Source organism: Pongo abelii, chromosome 5 (genome assembly GCF_028885655.2).
Source record: "Pongo abelii isolate AG06213 chromosome 5, NHGRI_mPonAbe1-v2.0_pri, whole genome shotgun sequence".
Taxonomy (NCBI): domain Eukaryota; kingdom Metazoa; phylum Chordata; class Mammalia; order Primates; family Hominidae; genus Pongo; species Pongo abelii.
The window spans coordinates 70,511,583-70,531,325 of NC_071990.2; the positions used below are offsets into that span (position 1 = coordinate 70,511,583).

At 34.3% G+C, this 19,743-nt stretch overlaps 1 protein-coding gene across 1 annotated transcript in view; it reads left to right on the forward strand.

The window, feature by feature from the left end:
* Positions 1–19,743, forward strand: part of COL19A1 (collagen type XIX alpha 1 chain) — a 339,117-nt gene that overhangs the window by 69,618 nt on the left and 249,756 nt on the right. The window contains exons 9-10 of the mRNA XM_054557680.2: positions 16,772–16,816; positions 19,591–19,635. Coding sequence (XP_054413655.2) covers positions 16,772–16,816; positions 19,591–19,635 — 90 coding nt within the window. The remainder of the gene's footprint in view (positions 1–16,771; positions 16,817–19,590; positions 19,636–19,743) is intronic.

Consider the following 19,743-nt stretch of genomic DNA (forward strand, 5'->3'; position numbering starts at 1 on the left):
TCAGCTGTTTCTAGAAACTGTAAGTTCTCCTTCCTAATTGCCCAGGAGACTCTGCTGAGCAAGGCAAAGGTTCAATTTGCAAGGAAAGAGTTAAATAATATTATATTGTTAACTATTGTTCTACTACATTTTTTTCTTTTAAAAAACAAAAATTCTTTTCACATTGATTTAATCAGGTTTAGCTTAGTATTGCCAAGGTAATGAAGCATCAAAAATATTTTGCAAAAAGCCAGAAGTTTTGGCAAAACTTAATATGTATTTTTATTCGCCTATTTTCTTATCCACTATGATGGTTTATTAATATGATTTACTACTTTTTCTTTTTTTATAAAAGTGATAGTCACCTCTCATGGAATAATGCAGTTTTAAGTACTACTGCTTGTATTTAATTATCTAGTTGTGATCAGTATTCTATATCAGAACACCTAATCAAGCAATTTTAACCATGCTCTTTAACACTAAACTCTGTATAACAGTATTTGAAGTAATAATTAATACCTTTCTTTCATTTAGACTCAATTGTAATAATTTTCTGAATCTTTTAGTTCCCTTTTGTTAGCAAATGTAGTTAGCAACCTAATTCCTTAGCAACTGCATTACTTTCTCAGTTCTTTAAGACCCTTGTTAATACCCTCACCCATTTCAGAGCTGAAATTCTCTGAGTTTTATAAAATATTAGCTCAATTTTAATATTCTTGAACCTGAGGGGAAGTGTTATCTAAGCTCCATTTTGGGAATAATTTTCCAGTTTATTTTTGTATTATTATCTTCCACATCTCCAGTTAATTTGCCAAAATGTGTTGACTTTATGAAATGATTGCTTTGCTGATGTGCTTTGGCAGAAAATCAAAACTGTTTAAAATGGAATAAGTTAGCTTATTTGACTCCTTAGTCAGAAACTGGTATTGATTTCTTTCAACTTCTCCTGCCCTCCAATCCCACTATAGAGGTTTCCATTTTGAGTAGTCTAATATGCTAACCCAGAGATGATGAGTAAGTTTCCCCTCATTTTCTTTCCAATCTGACATTACTCATATGCCCATTCTGTAGCCATACCACAACAATAAAAATTAATTAAACCAAAATACGTTCATAATTTTTAAAAATAAGGATACCTTCTCTTAGTAATAACTTCACAGAAGTAGGATTTAATATTATTCTTTTTACTTCTTTTAATATGTCAATATAAGAAATAATAATGTTTCTTTATCCTTTCTAATCCCATATTGAATATATTGAAGTAATTGACAAGTCCTTTTTTTGGATCAGTTTTACCCAATTTGATATAATCTCATGTAATCTACAGGAATTCACTTGAAGGTGAAATTTTCTTCATCAGAAATTAACAAATAGTATCATTATAATAATGGTATTACATATTCATAAAATTACAATATATTTCTTAATTTCTACCAAGTGTTAGTCACAGAGAAACTCATTCAAAAAGTATATATTATTTTCCACTATTTCAAGGATAAATTTATTAGACTGAATTTGTGATAGTGCTTTTAAGGAAGCCATAGGTGATCCATAGACTTCCTTGTACCTGTTTTTCCATCCCTGCTTGGCAGTTAGGTGGAAGAGCAAGGAAGCTGATCATTGGATTGACCCAGCTTTGGGGTTTTTCCTGGAGGATGTAAAGGAAAGTCAGGCATACTAAATGAAACAAATAGGAATATCTTAGAATCTGAAATTTTGTGACCTACTTGAATTGAAAGCATCGGATAGGATGTAGCTTTTAACTCATTTAAACTCATTTATCATATTAATTGAAGTAACAGCAATAGTATTATTCCTTACTTTTGGTAAATGTACTTTTGGTAAATATTAAATCCTACTTCTGTGAGGTTATTACTAAGAGAAGGTATCCTTCTTTTTAAAAATTATGAACATATTTTGGTTTAATTAATTTTTATTGTTGTGGTATGGCTACAGAATGGGCATACGAGTAATGTCAGATTGGAAAGAAAATGAGGGGAAACTTACCCATCATCTCTGGGTTAGCATATTAGACTACTCAAAATTTGGTAAATTACAAAGCTGAATTACATATTTCTGTGTGAATATGTCTAGTTTTAGTTATGATTAGCACTTAGATATTTACAAATTACTGATTTTTTACAATTTATTATTTTGGCTTGTGGGCAATATGAGGAAGGAACTTGAAGCACAAACTTTGGTGCAAGCAAAAGCAACTCATCTAGGAAGAGGTAGATTCTCTTTGACAACATTAGTAATTAATGCACCTCTTAAAAGTAATCTCCTAATAAGCTTTTCTGTATTTTAGGGTGGAGTTGGTAATAAAGGCGAATTTGATGCTCCTGGAATTCCTGGGGAAAAGATATGATGGTTTACTATTTGATCAAAATTTATGGTTATTTTTATAAAGTTGTATCAGATAGGATAGGAAAATATACAGGACAAGTCCTATAGTTTAGGGGTAATCAAACTGTGGCCCTATAGTAGGGCTGCCAGAAACTCTCACTGTAGGATTTTGTACATAAAGTTTTACTGGAACACAGCCACACTCATTTGTTGTTGTATTACCTAAGGCTGCCTTTGTGCTTCATGGCCAAGTTAAGTAATTGTGGCAGAGACTGTATGGCCCACAAAATCTAAAATATTTACTCTCTGGCCCTTTGTTGAAAAAGCTTGCTGATCCCTGCTCCAGAACATTGGCTGCTATTCTCTTAGCCCCAGGGCTTCTTAAATTCACCATTTTATATATAATATGGTGTCTTAATATGTGTTTCACTGCAGACAAAAATTAGGCAATTTATGTAAACATTTTATAATATAGACTATAAGACATACTATAATTAAAAATATAAGAAATATATTTCAGTCTATCAATAAAATGCTATACTGTAGGCTATAGCTCATAAAATGATTGATTTTTATGTTTCTCCTCTAATACCACAAAGATGATTCCAAACAATAAATTCACTCACGAGAAGTTACTGTTGCAGTTTAGCATCTTATTCAACTTCAGTTTTTGTAGAATATTTAAAAAATTGTTGTATTTGTATATTAAACTGCAATCACCTTGTCGTATTTTTCCCTATATATGCCTATATTAATATTAATAACTTTGCCAAATTTTTAAAGTTCTCATATGTTGATGCTAAGAAAATTCTCTTCTTTATGAAAATATGCTTAGTATAAGTTTTTGTAGCATTCTAGCTGCACTAATTATCAAGTGAGTCCATTGTGTCTCATTATCTAGAAGGCCATGGCCATTGTGGTTTTATTCACCTAAAGTTGGCACAGCAATAACTGAAGCTGAAGCAGCAGGAGGTTCAGAGGTTTTCAGACAGATATTTTTTGAGACCTTCTTAAATGTGTCTCTGGTATCTGATGGCTTCATTGATGCTACTTTTTCCTTTCATAAATTATTCAGTCTGATATGCAAATTCTTTACTCCTATAGGAATGTAACTGTTGGACTCAGTAAAGTCCAACAAACTATTGAAAAACAATACCTTGCTGCAAGTTGATGTTTATTTGGGCTGCTATCTTCTTGTTTAAGCTTACTGATGGCATTAATTGAGATTCTTCATCATAAATAAAAGCTTCTTTAAATACTTGTTCAAAGGTCTAATTCTTTAAAAATATCTTTTCTCTAGAGAATATTATTTGATCACCTAAAGAGATGCCCCAATCCAAATTTACCTTGTACCCTTGTTCTACCGATCTCTTTCTAAAATGCATCACAATAATCTGATTGTTTAGATTTCAGATCATTAGGAGTTTTTGAATTATTCTGAACATGGGAATCGTTTTTAGAACATATGCAGAATCACTGAAGCGCTTGAACTATAAAATAGATTGTTTGACTTTATTGTGGGATGTAACATAAGACTTATGTACATTTACACAATAAATTATGGCATAGCAGGATGGAATTCCCTTTGAATGCTTTAAAACAGAATTTATCAAGGTTGGTATAAAATAGCATTAATTTTAACACTCCAAAATGACAGCCTTTGGATCCTTATGTATGACAACCAGGTGCAAACTGCTACTTATTGGCTGTGGGACAGGTTCTCAACTCCTGAAAAGGTGATGTCCGCAGACTGACAATGTAAGGACTAGATGAAGCACTCAGTAGAATCAATCCTGTCAAAAGCTGATTAAATGAATTGCCATCCAGGGCCGTGATAGTAAGAAAACAAGTCTGGAAAGTTAAGTATGCAAGCCAAGAAATTCTCTAGAAGAAAAGAGAGTTTCTTAGAAAAGAGAGGGCATTTGGGGCAACGTGAAGGAACTGGAGCAAATCAGTATTTCAGAGACAGGCACTACTCAGAACTAAAGATTTTGTTTCTTTTCCCAGAAGTCCACTTTTGTAGAAAGAATCTTGTGTGGTGATTCATCCTATATTTCACTTAAAGTAAAACTTCAGTGAATATAAAGGAATATACTGATAATCTAGTTAGACGAAGTCATTCTGAAAACCGAAATCCTCAGCCCTTGGTGCCCATTTGGTCAAAATGGTGACTGAGAGAGTCTTGCAAAATCAGTTAATGAGCGTGTCTGTGTGAAGACACTGTTCCCAGAGAACTTAAGAAGCTAATATCATAAAGAAGCAGCTGTTTTTATGGTGTTCTAAAACCATGGCAAAATTGTCCTGGCAAATACTCTTTCATGTTTCCTCAAGCAGTTTTCTTCTGGGTCTAATTTACCTGAGTTACTCTTAAAGGGTCTCACAGACAGTTAGAGAATTCATGTAACTTCCAGTGGTGCTAAATATGGTAACGGATTACATTTAACTCTTGGTTCCCGGATTCACACATCATCAGAGACCCCACTTAGTGGTTAATATCCTTCCAATACCTATAGAAGCACTGAGTCTTTGACCACTTTCTCTTCCCAAGGTCTCAGTCCCTGGTGGTGACAGCTATGATTCTAACTTGTCACTTCATTTAGCTGTTAAAGGGGTGTGACACTCTTGAGTGAAAAAAATGCCGCCTCAATAGTGTTTTCTCACTTCTATAATCCACAGGTTACCACTTATTGAAAATAATTCTAAGGAACGTATACAAAATGAAAACAAGAAAGTTACCAGCGTATTATCTAACAGTAGGTTAATAAACTGTAAAACATTTTTTAAATTTCAAACTTTTAAAACCATCCTCGTGAGGTTTATGTTTGGGGTGAAATATTTCTGTTATTTTACAAGAAAAATAGTTTGTTAGATTTTTCTAAGTAAATTTCCAAAGAAAAATTATCAGTTCTTAACATGTGTGTCACCTCAGGGCTTTGCATCCCACATTTGCTTCAATGTGAAATATGTGCATCTTCCAGAGTAACTTATCCAGCATCCCCTTAACTTTGACTCTGCTTGTCAGCAGTTATAATTCTTTGTTTTGTTTTGTTTTGCTTCACATAGAATTAGGAGTACTTAAGAGTACTGTTAAAAAATAAATAACTAGGATGAATTGTTTAACTGTTTCACTTGGAGCAAAAACATATGTACAATACCGTAGAATATGTATCTCAGGTCCAATATTCTCAAAGTGAAGATTTTTTCTAAAGTTAATATTTAAGCTAGGAAACTGATTTATATTAATGGAGTGAAGCATATTCTGAGCAGTATGAAGTATTAATTTGTACATTAACTATACTTTACACTTACATCAATGTCATACTTCAATAAATTAAGTGATTTGCATATAAATCACATTATTCTAAAATAAACCTACACTTTGAAATTTAGCTAGGTAATAGCAGTAAATTTTTTTAAGTCAAGACTCTGAACAATGTATTAATATACTGTGGTGGCATTTTTCCTCTGACACAAAGGATAAAAATAGTACACTAAACAACACAATTTTATAAAATGTATTTACGGAATGTGGAGTCATGAGGACTCTAAGGATGAAGTATAGCATTTAGTTATGTTCTTTTGTAATTGTAATACTTATCACCCGGTACAGACTTGCAGCAGACATTCTTAATCTGATATTAGCTCTAATCTAATAAAGCCTTACTGTTAAACATTGCATAAAAATAACTGTCCCCTTTACATTTATTCAGAACAGCTATGATTTTGCCTAAGAGATTTGGTAAGTGTTCTGTTACGAGTTCATTTAAGAAAATCAGTTCTGTGTAGCAGTATTATTAGGTAGCTGGTGACTTCTGGTAAGCTTGGATGGACAGAAGCCTCTGTCAATCAAAATGAGTAAACTGGATAGTTCCATTTCCAAGAGAAGTGAATGACTCAAAGCATAAGATCACATGAATGCAGCCATACACACACACACATACACACATGTTCACACCTTGCATCCTCATGGTATGAAGTAGGAAAATGAGATGAGAATTTGGACACTATGAGCAAATTTTGCCCACTTTGCCCCCAAATATAACACTCAAACCATGTTTGTTTTCATTACCTGAATACTTCAAACAAAAAAGTGCCTCATTTCATACTTCACTTATGTATTTAAACATAACAGATATATTTCTCTAGAAGTGGGGATTTTTTTCTAAATAGGAATAATTATTGTCCAATAATCTTATCCTAATAATGTGATAGTAAAAATTGAACAAATATAGAGCCTAATTTATGCTAAAACTCATATTCTATCTACTAAATTACTTTAAATTTGCCCTAAAATGTTTATTTTAATAGGAAAACTTTTACTAAGTTAACTTTGCTCCCCATGGAGTAAGTATGAAGTAAATCATAGCCATCATTACTTTACTATGCTAATATTAAATACTCAGAGTTAAGACTGTCTGGGTTTGAATTCCAGCTCAAAATCTTACTCTCTAATTTAGAGCATGACACTTGGTCTCTCTAAATGTCAGTTTTCTCTTTTATAAAACAGGAATTATATTGCATCTACTTCTAGCTTTATCTTAAGGATTAAACAAGATTATTCATAAAAGTGTCAGCACCTGGTATATAAATATTTGGTAAACAACAGATATAATTTTAACAATAAACAGTTTGATGATTCTATTATTCTAGCCTTACTGTGGGACCAGATTAGAACTTATTTGAAGGAATTCATACACTTCATCTTAGCCAAAAGGCCAAGAAGCAAACACTGGGGGGAATTTATATTATTTATTCAAAATATATTTACAGGAAAATGTTAAAGTCACATATCTTATGTAACTTTGATGTCTTAAAACAAACTAGATGTTAGAAAACCAATGAATTCCTCACTTAATATAAATATGCCCAAGAATATAAACTTTTACAATAATAATAATAACAGCCATTTACTCAAAAAGTGTTACATGCTAAATGCTATCAGGAGCCTTCTTCACATTATTTCTTTCAATCCTTGCAACACCCCTGTGAGGTAAGATTTATTGTCACTCTTTCACAGATTAGGAAACAGATGTAGAGAGAGAGAGGAAAAAAAAATAAAAAACGTCCCCTAACTTGGTACGGAGAAAATAGTAGAGTCAGGATTTGAACCTCTATCCATGGAAATCCATAGCTCTTGCCCCTTTGCCATGTTACCTCATCTGGATAGCTCCTCAAATATTCAGATTTCATTTACACAGGCAGGTCCGAATTAGATCTTAAATTTGTTTGCCTGCCAGTTTAGTGAGTGAACTGCGGTTTCCTTCGGACATCCTGCTCCAAGGAGGGCTATGTCCCTTCCCTTTAAATCCATGGACCTCTTTTAAACTGTATCTGACCCTAGGGATTCTGACTCTCCCACCTTCATAAGATTGTGTTCACCTGTTAAGAATCATTATGCATATGGTTTTTCACCAAATGAGAGGGTTTTGTCTAGTTTTACCTTCCAAAATAAGTATCATGGAAAAAAATTTGCTTGGTTTCCAAGTACAGATTACATTTGAAGTGTGTTTTCAAACGTTCCACGCTTGACTCTCTGGAGATTCTTAATCTACCCTGCATGCCACGTCCAGGCAGTTCCATCATGGGTACTCTCCAGATCAACCTTAATGCAACACCTAATGTAGAAATTTTTCTCTTTACATTCTCCACCAAATAAATATATATAATTTATTTATCAAAAACAAAATTGTTTAACTTAGTACCATGGCTTTATAAAAATATAAAATAAATCAACCTTCTGGAAGTAAAAAAAAGCTGTATGCATTCAAGCACTTAAGAAGTACATCTGATAACATGATGAGAGAGTGGCCAAGCTGCATGTCTTAAAAATAGCTGGACTAACTATCGTCATTATATGAGGATATGCTTTGTATGATGGGTCTTTTCACCATAAACTCTGAAGCCCTCAGCACTGAGTGAGACTGAGATGACTGAGTTGAGTGAGATGAGACTGAATGAGGCAGATCCATTGCTCCCTAACAGTCTTTGTATTTCTTTTCTGCTGGAAAATGAAATGACTATGATCTTTGAATCTTGATTTTCCCTAAAAAGACATTTTATGAGAAGACTGCAGCTTCAGAAAATAAAGGCAGATGCTGTTACAGTTTACGTAAGTGCAGACAAGGCCAGTCACTGTTGTGAATTATAATGAACTTTCTAACAGTGCTGGTCCAGATGTAGCATTAATGCTTCAGAGACTCAGAAACTTATAGGCAAGTAGTATAAAAGCTAGAGAATTTTTAAGCCATTTGGCTTCCTCTCTATATTTCTAGCCTCACCTAATTTTTCTGTGCTTAATTTTAGACTTCCTAAGTTTAAAACATAATTTAAAATGCCTAATGCATGTGACAATTATAGAAATTGAGACCATTAAATGAGGAGGAAAAAAAAGACAACTTAGCTTTATTCTAACAATGGAATACTTCCTGCCTATGAAATTATTAGGCTTTATAAAACAAGAATGTTTTCCACTTTAGAGAAAAATACCTCTTAAGCAGAGAATCACCTGTATATCTGTGTAATTTAGAAAATTCTCTAATGAGTGAAGGTATAGTCAAATCTACACACAGGATTGAATTTTTAATCATAACTAGTATTCATAGAAAAAAATGACCACAAAGAAAACAGTTTTGTAAGCCTACTTGTTGGCTTTACTTGTTAAAGGTAGGAGAATAAAACTTGAATTATCAGTGAAAAACCATTGCTCTTACATGGAATAACTGTCATTTAATTGTCTTATCTATAGACATATATTGATACAATATAGCACTAAAATAAGCAGAAACATAAGAAGGACAAAGGTAATAGAAGTACAGGAAAAAGAAAAAGAAACTTGCTCACTCTGCAGCTGATTTTATTTCTTAATGGTTTCTTATTCCCTTCTAATGCCTTCCACTCACACCCCAAGTAGAGCAGTTGGCAGGGAACACAACAGATGGATGACAAGCTCAACACATGCCATGTATCTGGCACCGAGGCACTTGACTTTTATTTGCTAAACAGTCAGATTTCAAGAACCTAGTCTGCTAATGTTCCTATTTGGTTTAATGTACTACCAGCTTCTAGCACATAAATATTAAAATATTGCCATAAGAAAGCTCACACACTCTGTGTTCCTCTGCATAGTTTAGTGGCTAATTATTTTATTCTTGGTGTAGATACTGAACAGTGGATTTAAACATATAACTGGTATTTTATAAAGACATCTATGATTTTAGATATTAGAGTTTCCTTAAAGTGGCTCTATCTAAAGGAGCTTTTAGCCAGACACATCAGGGACTGCCAAAGCCGGTGTAAGATATTAAATGAACCTGTTAGGGAAGACAGGAAGATCTGGGCAGATGATCAGAGATGATTGGTATCTTTCTTTTCTATCTCCATCACTGCATTTTCAGATTATTAAACTCAAAACACATGCATTTTTTTCATGAATTCTCCGAGGCCACCAGGCAAAATTACAGCTTATCCACTCTGCTCACATAGCACTTTATTTATATCACCAATATAGTGTGTGTCTATACACCCTGCTAACATGTGAGCTCCTGGAGTAGAAGGACTGAGGTCTGTCTCATCTCTAATCCCAGCTACTGACCCAGCGTATGGTACCTGGCTGATTCTGGATAAATGTTTGTTGAGTTGTTCAGAATTCGAGGACTTAGCCCCAAGCCAGAAATAGAGAAGAGAAATAGAGAATGACTGTTAGAAAACTTAGCTGAGGAAAGATCAGAAAAGCACCCCAATGCCAGCAACACTTCAGTGAAAGTCCTTCGTACTTTCTGCAGAAGCATAATTTAGGGAAACAAGGGAATCTCTTCTTTGCACAACAAAGTTTACAGGTATTGCTTCCTAGAATTAAATATAATAGAAGTGTGTGCATCTCCAGAATTTGCTTTCCATTTTCTCTTGGAGAAAGTATGCTCTTCCCTCTCTCTCAAACACAAATATTCAAGTTATATTGCTTTCTTTTTATCCAAACTAGATTTGAAAATCTCCTAACTTTCTTATAACATTGTTAGGGTATGTTCTTTCTCCATATCTTCATAACCATTTACTTCAGGGCTAAAGATAAGTAACCAATGGCTTCAGTGCATTTAAGGTCCAGTAGAAGTAATTGATATGGAATAGAACTGTAAATTACTCATCACGAGGAATTCTCCAGGCAGGAAATAGTTTGCAGTTACTGCTATATCATTGTCCTCAATTAGGAGCTGACTGATGATACTGTCCTTCTCTTTATATCTTAAATCATCTTTCACTTGTTAGAATTCTCTATTCAGACGTCAATCACTATACTTCAGATATTTCAGTAGATGATTCACATTAAATAAGTGTTTCTGTAGTATTTTTATGAAGTTTTAAGTTTTGTTTAAAGACTCTCTTACAGTTAGTCTCATAATAAAGTGAAAATCCCAAACATTTGTGCCTGACACTTTCAGAAAATCATCACAGTTACATAAGAGCCCAGATTTTGTAGTGGGTTCTACAACATTGACTAAGGCTTAATTCGCTAGCTTTGCTATGTATAGGGAGAAACTTTTACCTCTCCAAGACATTTCAAAATTACTTGGGTTTTGTTTTTGTTTTTTGTTTGAATAACTCTTAGTACAACTTGTATTTAATTAATTTGAAAAAGGATTGTAAAATAACATCCCTTTGACAGGAAAACTTAAGGATTGTAGTTGACTACAAATGTAGCATATGTAAACAATTTAGTTTAAAAAAAAAGCACGTTGTATTAATAGAAGTACAAAACTGTATAGTAGCCACAACAAAGTGTGTGTGTGTGTGTGTGTGTGTGTGTGTGTGAGAGAGAGAGAGAGAGAGAGAGAGAGAGAGAGAGAGAGAGAGAAATGGTCCTGTTCTGTATTCTGTGTGAGTAAGACCATTTCTGGAATGATGTGCTGAGTTCTGAGAGCCACATTTTAAAAGACATGACTGACCAGTGTGTGCCCAGAGAACAGGGACCATAGTATTAAGAGACTCCAAACTATCATTTGAAAAATGAGTGGTTTACTGAATAGAAGGCTTGATAGTGGCACAAAGAGATGTCATGTATAAGACCTATAACTTTTTTTTCTGTGTAATTGCAGACAGAAGAAATAAGACTGATGGGCAAAATATGGGGAAGGTTAATTTGGGTTCAGAAAGCATTTATTCAGTAACCACACAGTGAATTTTTTTTCTTTGCTCTCCACAACGCAAAGTAAGCAGCAAAAGTATTTGATTTTAAGAAGCTTTCAATAGAGTTGATGCCTCATCAGATTCTTTGGTGGAGTTGTTATACATAAATGCATGAATTTATATTTGTCCTTATATTTAAGAATGCCCATCCTGCTTGTTTTCTAGGCATATGTACCTGTATATACATATATACACACATATACATATACACTCAGGATGATAGATTTTAAGAGAGTAGATATTGAGTTAGCTACCACTAACCACCCATACATACATTACCATGATCAAGACATGTATTGACCCATAAGAATAAATAATAATAGGATCTCATTCATTTAAGATTAAAGTTTTAAATTGACCTTATCCTGAGCATTAATGTGATTAAAATATCCCTATGCGTTAGCTGCATTAAGGATGCAACAAATATGAAGAATTCAAAAAGTTTGAGATTTTAAACTCTTTGCTATATATATATTTTTAACTTGGTAATTTATTTCTTAGAATGAAGTCCCAAAATATAGAAGGAAAAAATTCTCCCCTTGAAATAAAAGGATTCAGATTGGATATCTGAAAAAAATTTAAAAATATAGGTTTTTAAAAATTTCCTGAAACATTTAATGGACTGCCAACAGTTTAAGAACCATAAAATATTTCAATTTCTAAAGATTATGGCTGAATAAAGCAGGACTATAGTCAGTAATGTAGAGGTCGCCTTAGTAATACACAAAATCAAAATCAGATTTACTTTTTTCTGCCTATTTTATTGGTTTTAGTCCTAGAATCCTGGCATTCCACTTCTGATATTTCTTCTAGCTATTTCATGCAATATTCAACTTACGTAAATTTTCTTTTAATAAAATGAACTAATTAATGGGGAAGTATGATATATTTCAAGTGGACACTAAATTTATATAGGAGGTTATACTCCTAGAAAAATATACTCTAAGTAAAATGATAGGTCAATTTTTTCAATACAGAAATGTTATAATAGGATCTCAGACATTTTAATCAAAGGCTGAATGTCTAGCTGTTAAAAAAAATCACCACAAGATAGTATGTAACTTTCTACTTTCTGGATCAAATGCTAGTTATTTGTAATTTTTTTGTTTACCTGCTTGCTTTATCTTTATTTGCTTGGTCGCATTTGTACTGGGTTCGCAAACTACAGCCCTAGGGAATGTGATTTTTTTATCAAATGTCCTTCAGACAATATATATTTCCTGCACAATAAGAAATACATTACTTCCAATGTCAAAAGAATCAAGAAAACTAATAATTTATAGTTTATGACTAGCTATGCTTACTGTTGAAAAATATGCAGTGATTACAAGGACGTAAAATTAAATCCTGTGATCAGTTTTTCAGAAAGCAACCAGCTGACCCTAAACGTCACCTAACTTTGTCTCAAAAACTTCTCAAAGAGGTTATTTTGAATTTTGGAAAAGGTACTTTTTGATTGTTCTGTGAAGTTAAAGACATGCTATGTGTTATAGTAGTAACCCAGGCAATGATACTATCAGCAGCAACGTTAGATTTTGCCTGCTTTATATTACACATATTTATTAACTTATCTTCCTGTAGTTTGAATTTGTACTTGAAAAGGAATACAAATCCTTTCATAGAAAACCCCGTAATGAAAAAAAAAAAACCCTCAGAAATAAGTTTTGAAAGTTACGGTTTCCATTCTAACTAGTGTGAGATGGTATCTCATTGTGGTTTTGATTTGCATTTCTCTGATGGCCAGTAATGGTGAGCATTTTTTCATGTGTTTTTTGGCTGCATAAATGTCTTCTTTTGGGAAGTGTCTGTTCATGTCCTTCGCCCACTTTTTGATGGGGTTGTTTGTTTTTTTCTTGTAAATTTGTTTGAGTTCATTGTAGATTCTGGATATTAGCCCTTTGTCAAATGAGTAGGTTGCGAAAATTTTCTCCCATTTTGTAGGTTGCCTGTTCACTCTGATGGTAGTTTCTTTTGCTGTGCAGAAGCTCTTTAGTTTAATGAGATCCCATTTGTCAATTTTGGCTTTTGTTGCCATTGCTTTTGGTGTTTTAGACATGAAGTCCTTGCCCATGCCTATTTCCTGAATGGTATTGCCTAGGTTTTCTTCGAGGGTTTTTATGGGTCAGGAAACAACAGGTTACAACAGTTTTTATGGGTCAGGAAACAACAGGTGCTGGAGAGGATGTGGAGAAATAGGAACACTTTTACACTGTTGGTGGGACTGTAAACTAGTTCAACCATTGTGGAAGTCAGTGTGGCGATTCCTCAGGGATCTAGAACTAGAAATACCATTTGACCCAGCCATCCCATTACTGGGTATATACCCAAAGGACTCTAAATCATGCTGCTATAAAGACACATGCACACGTATGTTTATTGCGGCACTATTCACAATAGCAAAGACTTGGAACCAACCTAAATGTCCAACAATGATAGACTGGATTAAGAAAATGTGGCACATATACACCATGGAATACTATGCAGCCATAAAAAATGATGAGTTCATGTCCTTTGTAGGGACATGGATGAAATTGGAAACCATCATTCTCAGTAAACTATCGCAAGAACAAAAAACCAAACACCGCATGTTCTCACTCATAGGTGGGAATTGAACAATGAGAACACGTGGACACAGGAAGGGGAACATCACACTCTGGGGACTGTTGTGGGGTGGGGGGAGGGGGGAGGGATAGCATTAGGAGATATACCTAATGCTAAATGATGAGTTAATGGGTGCAGCACACCAGCATGGCACATATACACATATGTAACTAACCTGCACATTGTGCACATGTACCCTAAAACAAAGTATAATAATAATAATAATAATAATAATAATAATAAAAACAAAGTTATGGTTTCTATGGGAATCATTTATTGTGATTTTCTTTCAATAATGAACTAAAGTATTGATTGGAAGCCAAAGAAGAAGCATCTTATTTCTTCCTTGGACTGAAATTTTGAGGAAGGAGAGGCAGCAGGAGTTCAGAAAAGAAAACTAATGTATACCTTCCAGTAATTTTAGGAGGATATTTATTTTATGAATAGAATTAAATTTGCCCTCAAAGTGCTTGTGGCACCTAGAACTTTAAACCTGGGTGTCAGAGGGAGCATAAAGAAAGACTTCTTCTGTTGACATAAGTTAGGTTTTAGATAAACACATTTCCTATGAGATAATCAGTGATGTCCACTGAGTTATTGTTGAGTCTAGAATTATGTTTATAAAACACATTCAGTCAAGAAAGAGCAGAGACCATTTAATGCTGGCCACAGGAAAACACAGTATTTTAATTACAACAATCATAAAACCTGTGTCCATTAAAGACATATTCTCAATATCACAGCTCTAGAGAGTTTTGGTACCCAATTAACAGTGCATCTGGATGTAATCCTAACCTGACATATGGCAGGGTGGGACTTTGGGTGCCAGTACTCAGAGCACCTGGTTCATGAGTGGGCTGTGAGCAAAGAAAAAGAGGAGATACCATCACAACCTTTTTTCCCAAAAAAGTATTTCTGGCAGTGTGTACCATATTGGATAATACTTTAATGGATAATATGCCATATCTCGTGATCGTGTGTAACTAGTAATATGATATAAAACATTATACTGGATCAACTGATGAAAATAATCTTCTCCTTATGGACAAGTGGACATACTTCTGTGATGAGTAACAGGAGCTCCATTTCCATAGACTGTTTCTTGGCACCAAATACTTAATGTGTTTTCAGTATCACTTTATCATATGATATTGGAAGTTTCTGATACATTTTTGTGATGCCTGAGATCTGAAACTATAACAATTTGTTTAATTATAGAAATGCATTTATTATATAGATAAGTAGATTATATTTTGTTGATTCTCTAACACTTAATTACATTCAGCAGCAAAGTTTCACTTTAGTGTTTAGTATATACTGTGATGATAGCTGTTATACCGTAGAATACTTTCATAATTTAATCTAATCTAAGAAAAACCTCAATCTTTAAAGTAATATGTGTGCATGTATGTAGCAGACATCTCTGGTAAGAACCACTAAAACTTTCTTTAAAATGTGTTAATTAACGAAATAATGAAAAATTTCCTTAAATTTAGACAGAATATTGCTATTTTAAAGTTTAAAGATGTGATTTTTTTTCTTCATAGATTTTGAATTTTGCTTAAATAATTCAAATAAATGATAGCTAACTGCTTTCTAGGGAATGTTTAAAAACTGTTATCTTATAAATTAATTGTAAATATTTGATAGAAATAAAGCATTTCCATGAAATTGTTAGCATATTTTGAGTTGTCCAAACCTGGAAACTCAGAAGCCAAAGTAAATTCCTATAAGCAGGAAAATTCCTAAAACTCTATTGAGAATATGCACATCCTCTCAGGAGTATCTCATTCTAGCCTGTGTGCTGTTTACAAACCAGACTTGTCAAAGAGATGACCCCAGAATTCCAGCAATGTAAACTAAAAGGCATCTGTCTTTTTACCCAAGACAGAAACCAGATGAACAGGAAGAACTAAAAAGTCTTCCAAGTAATTGCTTTATATTAAATGGCATTGGTATGTATTCAAAATTGATCTAATGGCAATCAGCAGATATGGGTAATAAAGTAAACATGTTTGTACATATATAAGAATACACACACACACAGACACATATATATAATATATATAGTGAGAAAAAAATACCAATTTTAGGCAAGAAGTCACTTAGAGCCAGAATTAAATCTTTTTCCAAAGACAGTGTAGGAAGGCAGCTAGGTATGCAGAGTTGAAGTGTTTGAGCTCAAATTCCAAGTCTACCACCTATTACTGTGCAATGACCTGTAAGAAATTCATTGAGGCAGTATTATCTGCCTGATAGTTTTGTTGTCAAAACAGCAGTGCCTGGCCCATAGAAAGCATGATGTCAGACTTCAATATTATTCCCAGAAGTTTCAAAGAGAGAAAATGAAATGAGATACTAAATAACATGTGGAAAAACATAGGCTGTAGGAGACCTCAGTCCCAATCTCAGGTAAGTTACTAGTTAGGTGACCTTTGACATGTTACCAAACCTCTCGGAGGCTCCATTTCCCTATTTTTAAAATTGAGGTGACAGTCCTGGATTTGAGAGATAAGAAATAGATGGAAAGTCCCTATGCATGATAGATATTCATTATTAGGCTACCTTTCCCCACAACACTAGAGCTATTTGTTAAAGACCACAAAAACATCTATGTTCATATATATTTATGGATCATAAACATTATTCTGTGTACTTCTTTTAGGGTGAAAATGGTTTACATGGTGCTCCAGGATTACCTGGTCAAAAGGTAAAGAGTTCTTGACTGTTTCATCAGAGTTAAGAATTTTAATGTGTTAAAAATAAATTTGCACATAATATTCTGAAATTTTATTTGATTAAGCTGAACTCACTCAAAGACTTTTAGAAAGCTATGGATGTCTTGTCAAAGAGAACTCGTAGAAGCAATACCCTCTTGAAGGGACCATTCTAGGAGGAAGCTTTATCACAGAGCTTTAGTAACATGCTTCTCCAAAGAACTAAATGGTAGTGCTTTCTGGGGTCTGTGATAGCTGCTCTGGAAACGTTTCTGCTTTTATTAGTCAGAGTCTAAAATGTAAAATAGAACAAATTGTACTTCCTTTGACTGGTTTTGGTTACCTCTTGCTTATCTTCTTTTTTGTATATCCCAGATAGAGCTAAACATAATAGTTAGAATGACATAAAATATTACATATTACAAAGATGCTGTAGACAACTACCTCTTCAAAAATATTTTTCTTTCAGAACAAGGGATTCCTGATAAGCAAGGAGTTTTGCATGGGCCAGGCTGCCTCTTCCTGCGCCTAGTATCTTTCTCTTTACCAAGGTGAACTTCCTTTCTGCCCCCGCCCTTTTTTTTTTTTTTTTGAGACGGAGTCTCGCTCTGTCTCCCAGGCTGGAGTGCAGTGGCGCTATCTTGGCTCACTGCAAGCTCTGCCTCCATTCACGCCATTCTCCTGCCTCAGCCTCCCGAGGAGCCGGGACTACAGGCGCCCGACACCACGGCTGGCTAATTTTTTTTGTATTTTTTTAGTAGAGATGGGGTTTCACCATGGTAGCCAGGATGGTCTCGATCTCCTGACCTCGTGATCCACCCGCCTCGGCCTCCCAAAGTGCTGGGATTACAGGCCTGAGCCACCGCACCTGGCCAGGGTGACTTTCTTCTTCTGGGAAGAAGCATGGTTATCTGTGACAAGCATTACTGAAAACACAGAGACCATTATATTCCAGTTTCTTGGAGGGACGGGGAGCCACTTCAGGTGGGGCCAGCTGTCATGATACCATCCAGATAATCCCGCCACAGGGGAGAGCATTATCGATGTAATATTAGATGCCCACCAAAGCCAAGCATATCATTTCTATGCTCTGGAGATGTTTTACTGGTTTTGGCAACAACATGTCAGAAATTACTTGGCATGTAGGTTTTTCTCTATAGCTGAAAATATCATTTAAAAAGATATGCACTTATTTATAGTTACAGATAGTGTTAAAGAATTTATTTACTTGGCCCAATAAAGATAATAAGATTGAACCGGCAGCAATGAAATGGCAAGCTTCTGAATTTCTTCACAGCAGCTCTAGACAAAACCCATTGATACAGCATGTGCTGCATCTGCGAGTCGAGTTGCAAGCCAAGGGATGTGCAGATTTATCTGCTGGGAAATAGTTTTGGACTTTCCAGCAGCTGTTTGTGGTGGCTGCATCATGCTGACATTGTGGCTGATGTACTGGAGGTGTTTAGCAGCTTCAATGTCAGCTTGAATTAACAGATCAAGTTAAAGTCTATATTTTAGGAAAAATGGTAGAAAAAAACATAGACCATGCATTCAGTGGTAAAAAACAATACTTAACAACTGACATATATTCTTTCCTGGTAACTTTTAGAGGGTAGATGAAGCAAAAATAATTATTTAATTACATGTATGTAACACACACACATATTATTTAATCATCTAATTATATTATCTCATTATGTATGCTATTTAATTATATAATCATAAACATATATGCAATTATGTGGGTATATATATAAAAAACATACTCACAAACTAAATATGTATGTATACATGCATGCATATTTCTGTATAGTTAAAAGCTGGCATTCCCTTTCATATAATTAGTATAAATTTTATATACCAAGGGTCACCTTGTTGAGGCATTACAGAAAAAATTCTAGAGATCAGAAACCCTCTATCTCCTGTCTCTGTGCACTCGGGAAATGCTTGCTGAATGCTTCTTATGCTCCAGGCCCTCCATGGGTGGAGAGATGCACATGACCTGTTCCCAACATTCACTTGCTAGCTGTGTTGTCATGAGTGCCTGACATGTAGGAGGCACTCAATCAACTTTTGTTGAGTGTATGAATGAAACATCAGTTAAGAGGGGAAATAAGCTTGTCAGATCAGAGAGGGTGTAGATGAAGAAAGGGAGATGTACACCTTTTAGTATAAATATGGTGATTGAGAGCCAGTAGCCCTCCAAGCACCAATCTTCTTTCTGTGACTGAGCCAGCATAGTGGACAAGAAGAAGCATAGCACTGGTGTCGAAGGTAGAGCCAGAACCCAAGGGTTCAAACCTGAACTCGTTCATCATAAGACACTTATCAGAATAGTATGCCATAGAAGTCAGCTTTCTAAGAAGGCTGTCTCCACTGAATCTATTAAAATAAATAGTAATTATAAGAAGAATGGCTAGCTTAGTCTTTGTCAGGAATTATGAGGATGAATCAAACTCTCAAAACAAACCATTGAGGAAGATAGTATTATCATACTTATTTTATACTTGAGAAAATTCAGGCTTATCAAGATTAAATTGCCTTGGAAGTGGTGAAGCTGTAACTTATACCCTAGAAAATTGTTCCTTTAGTATTTAGAAATATTTAAATCTTATGTAATTTAATATTGGTTTAGAGCTTACATGTTAGAAATGGTTATTTACAATTATTGATTTTTCATTGTTTGAAACATAATTTTTATTGTAAAAATTGCATGTGTTATAAGTATCATTTTTATTACTATACACATCATATTCCTCTTCTACAGGGAGAGCAAGGTTTTGAAGGCAGCAAAGGAGAAACTGGTGAAAAGGTAAATATCTCTTTTTACATTCACATCTGTAAAAACAAATTGTTCTTGAAAATGTTTTGAAATAGAATATTTAACTTGTTTTGTGCATTCCCTATAAGCAATTCAATA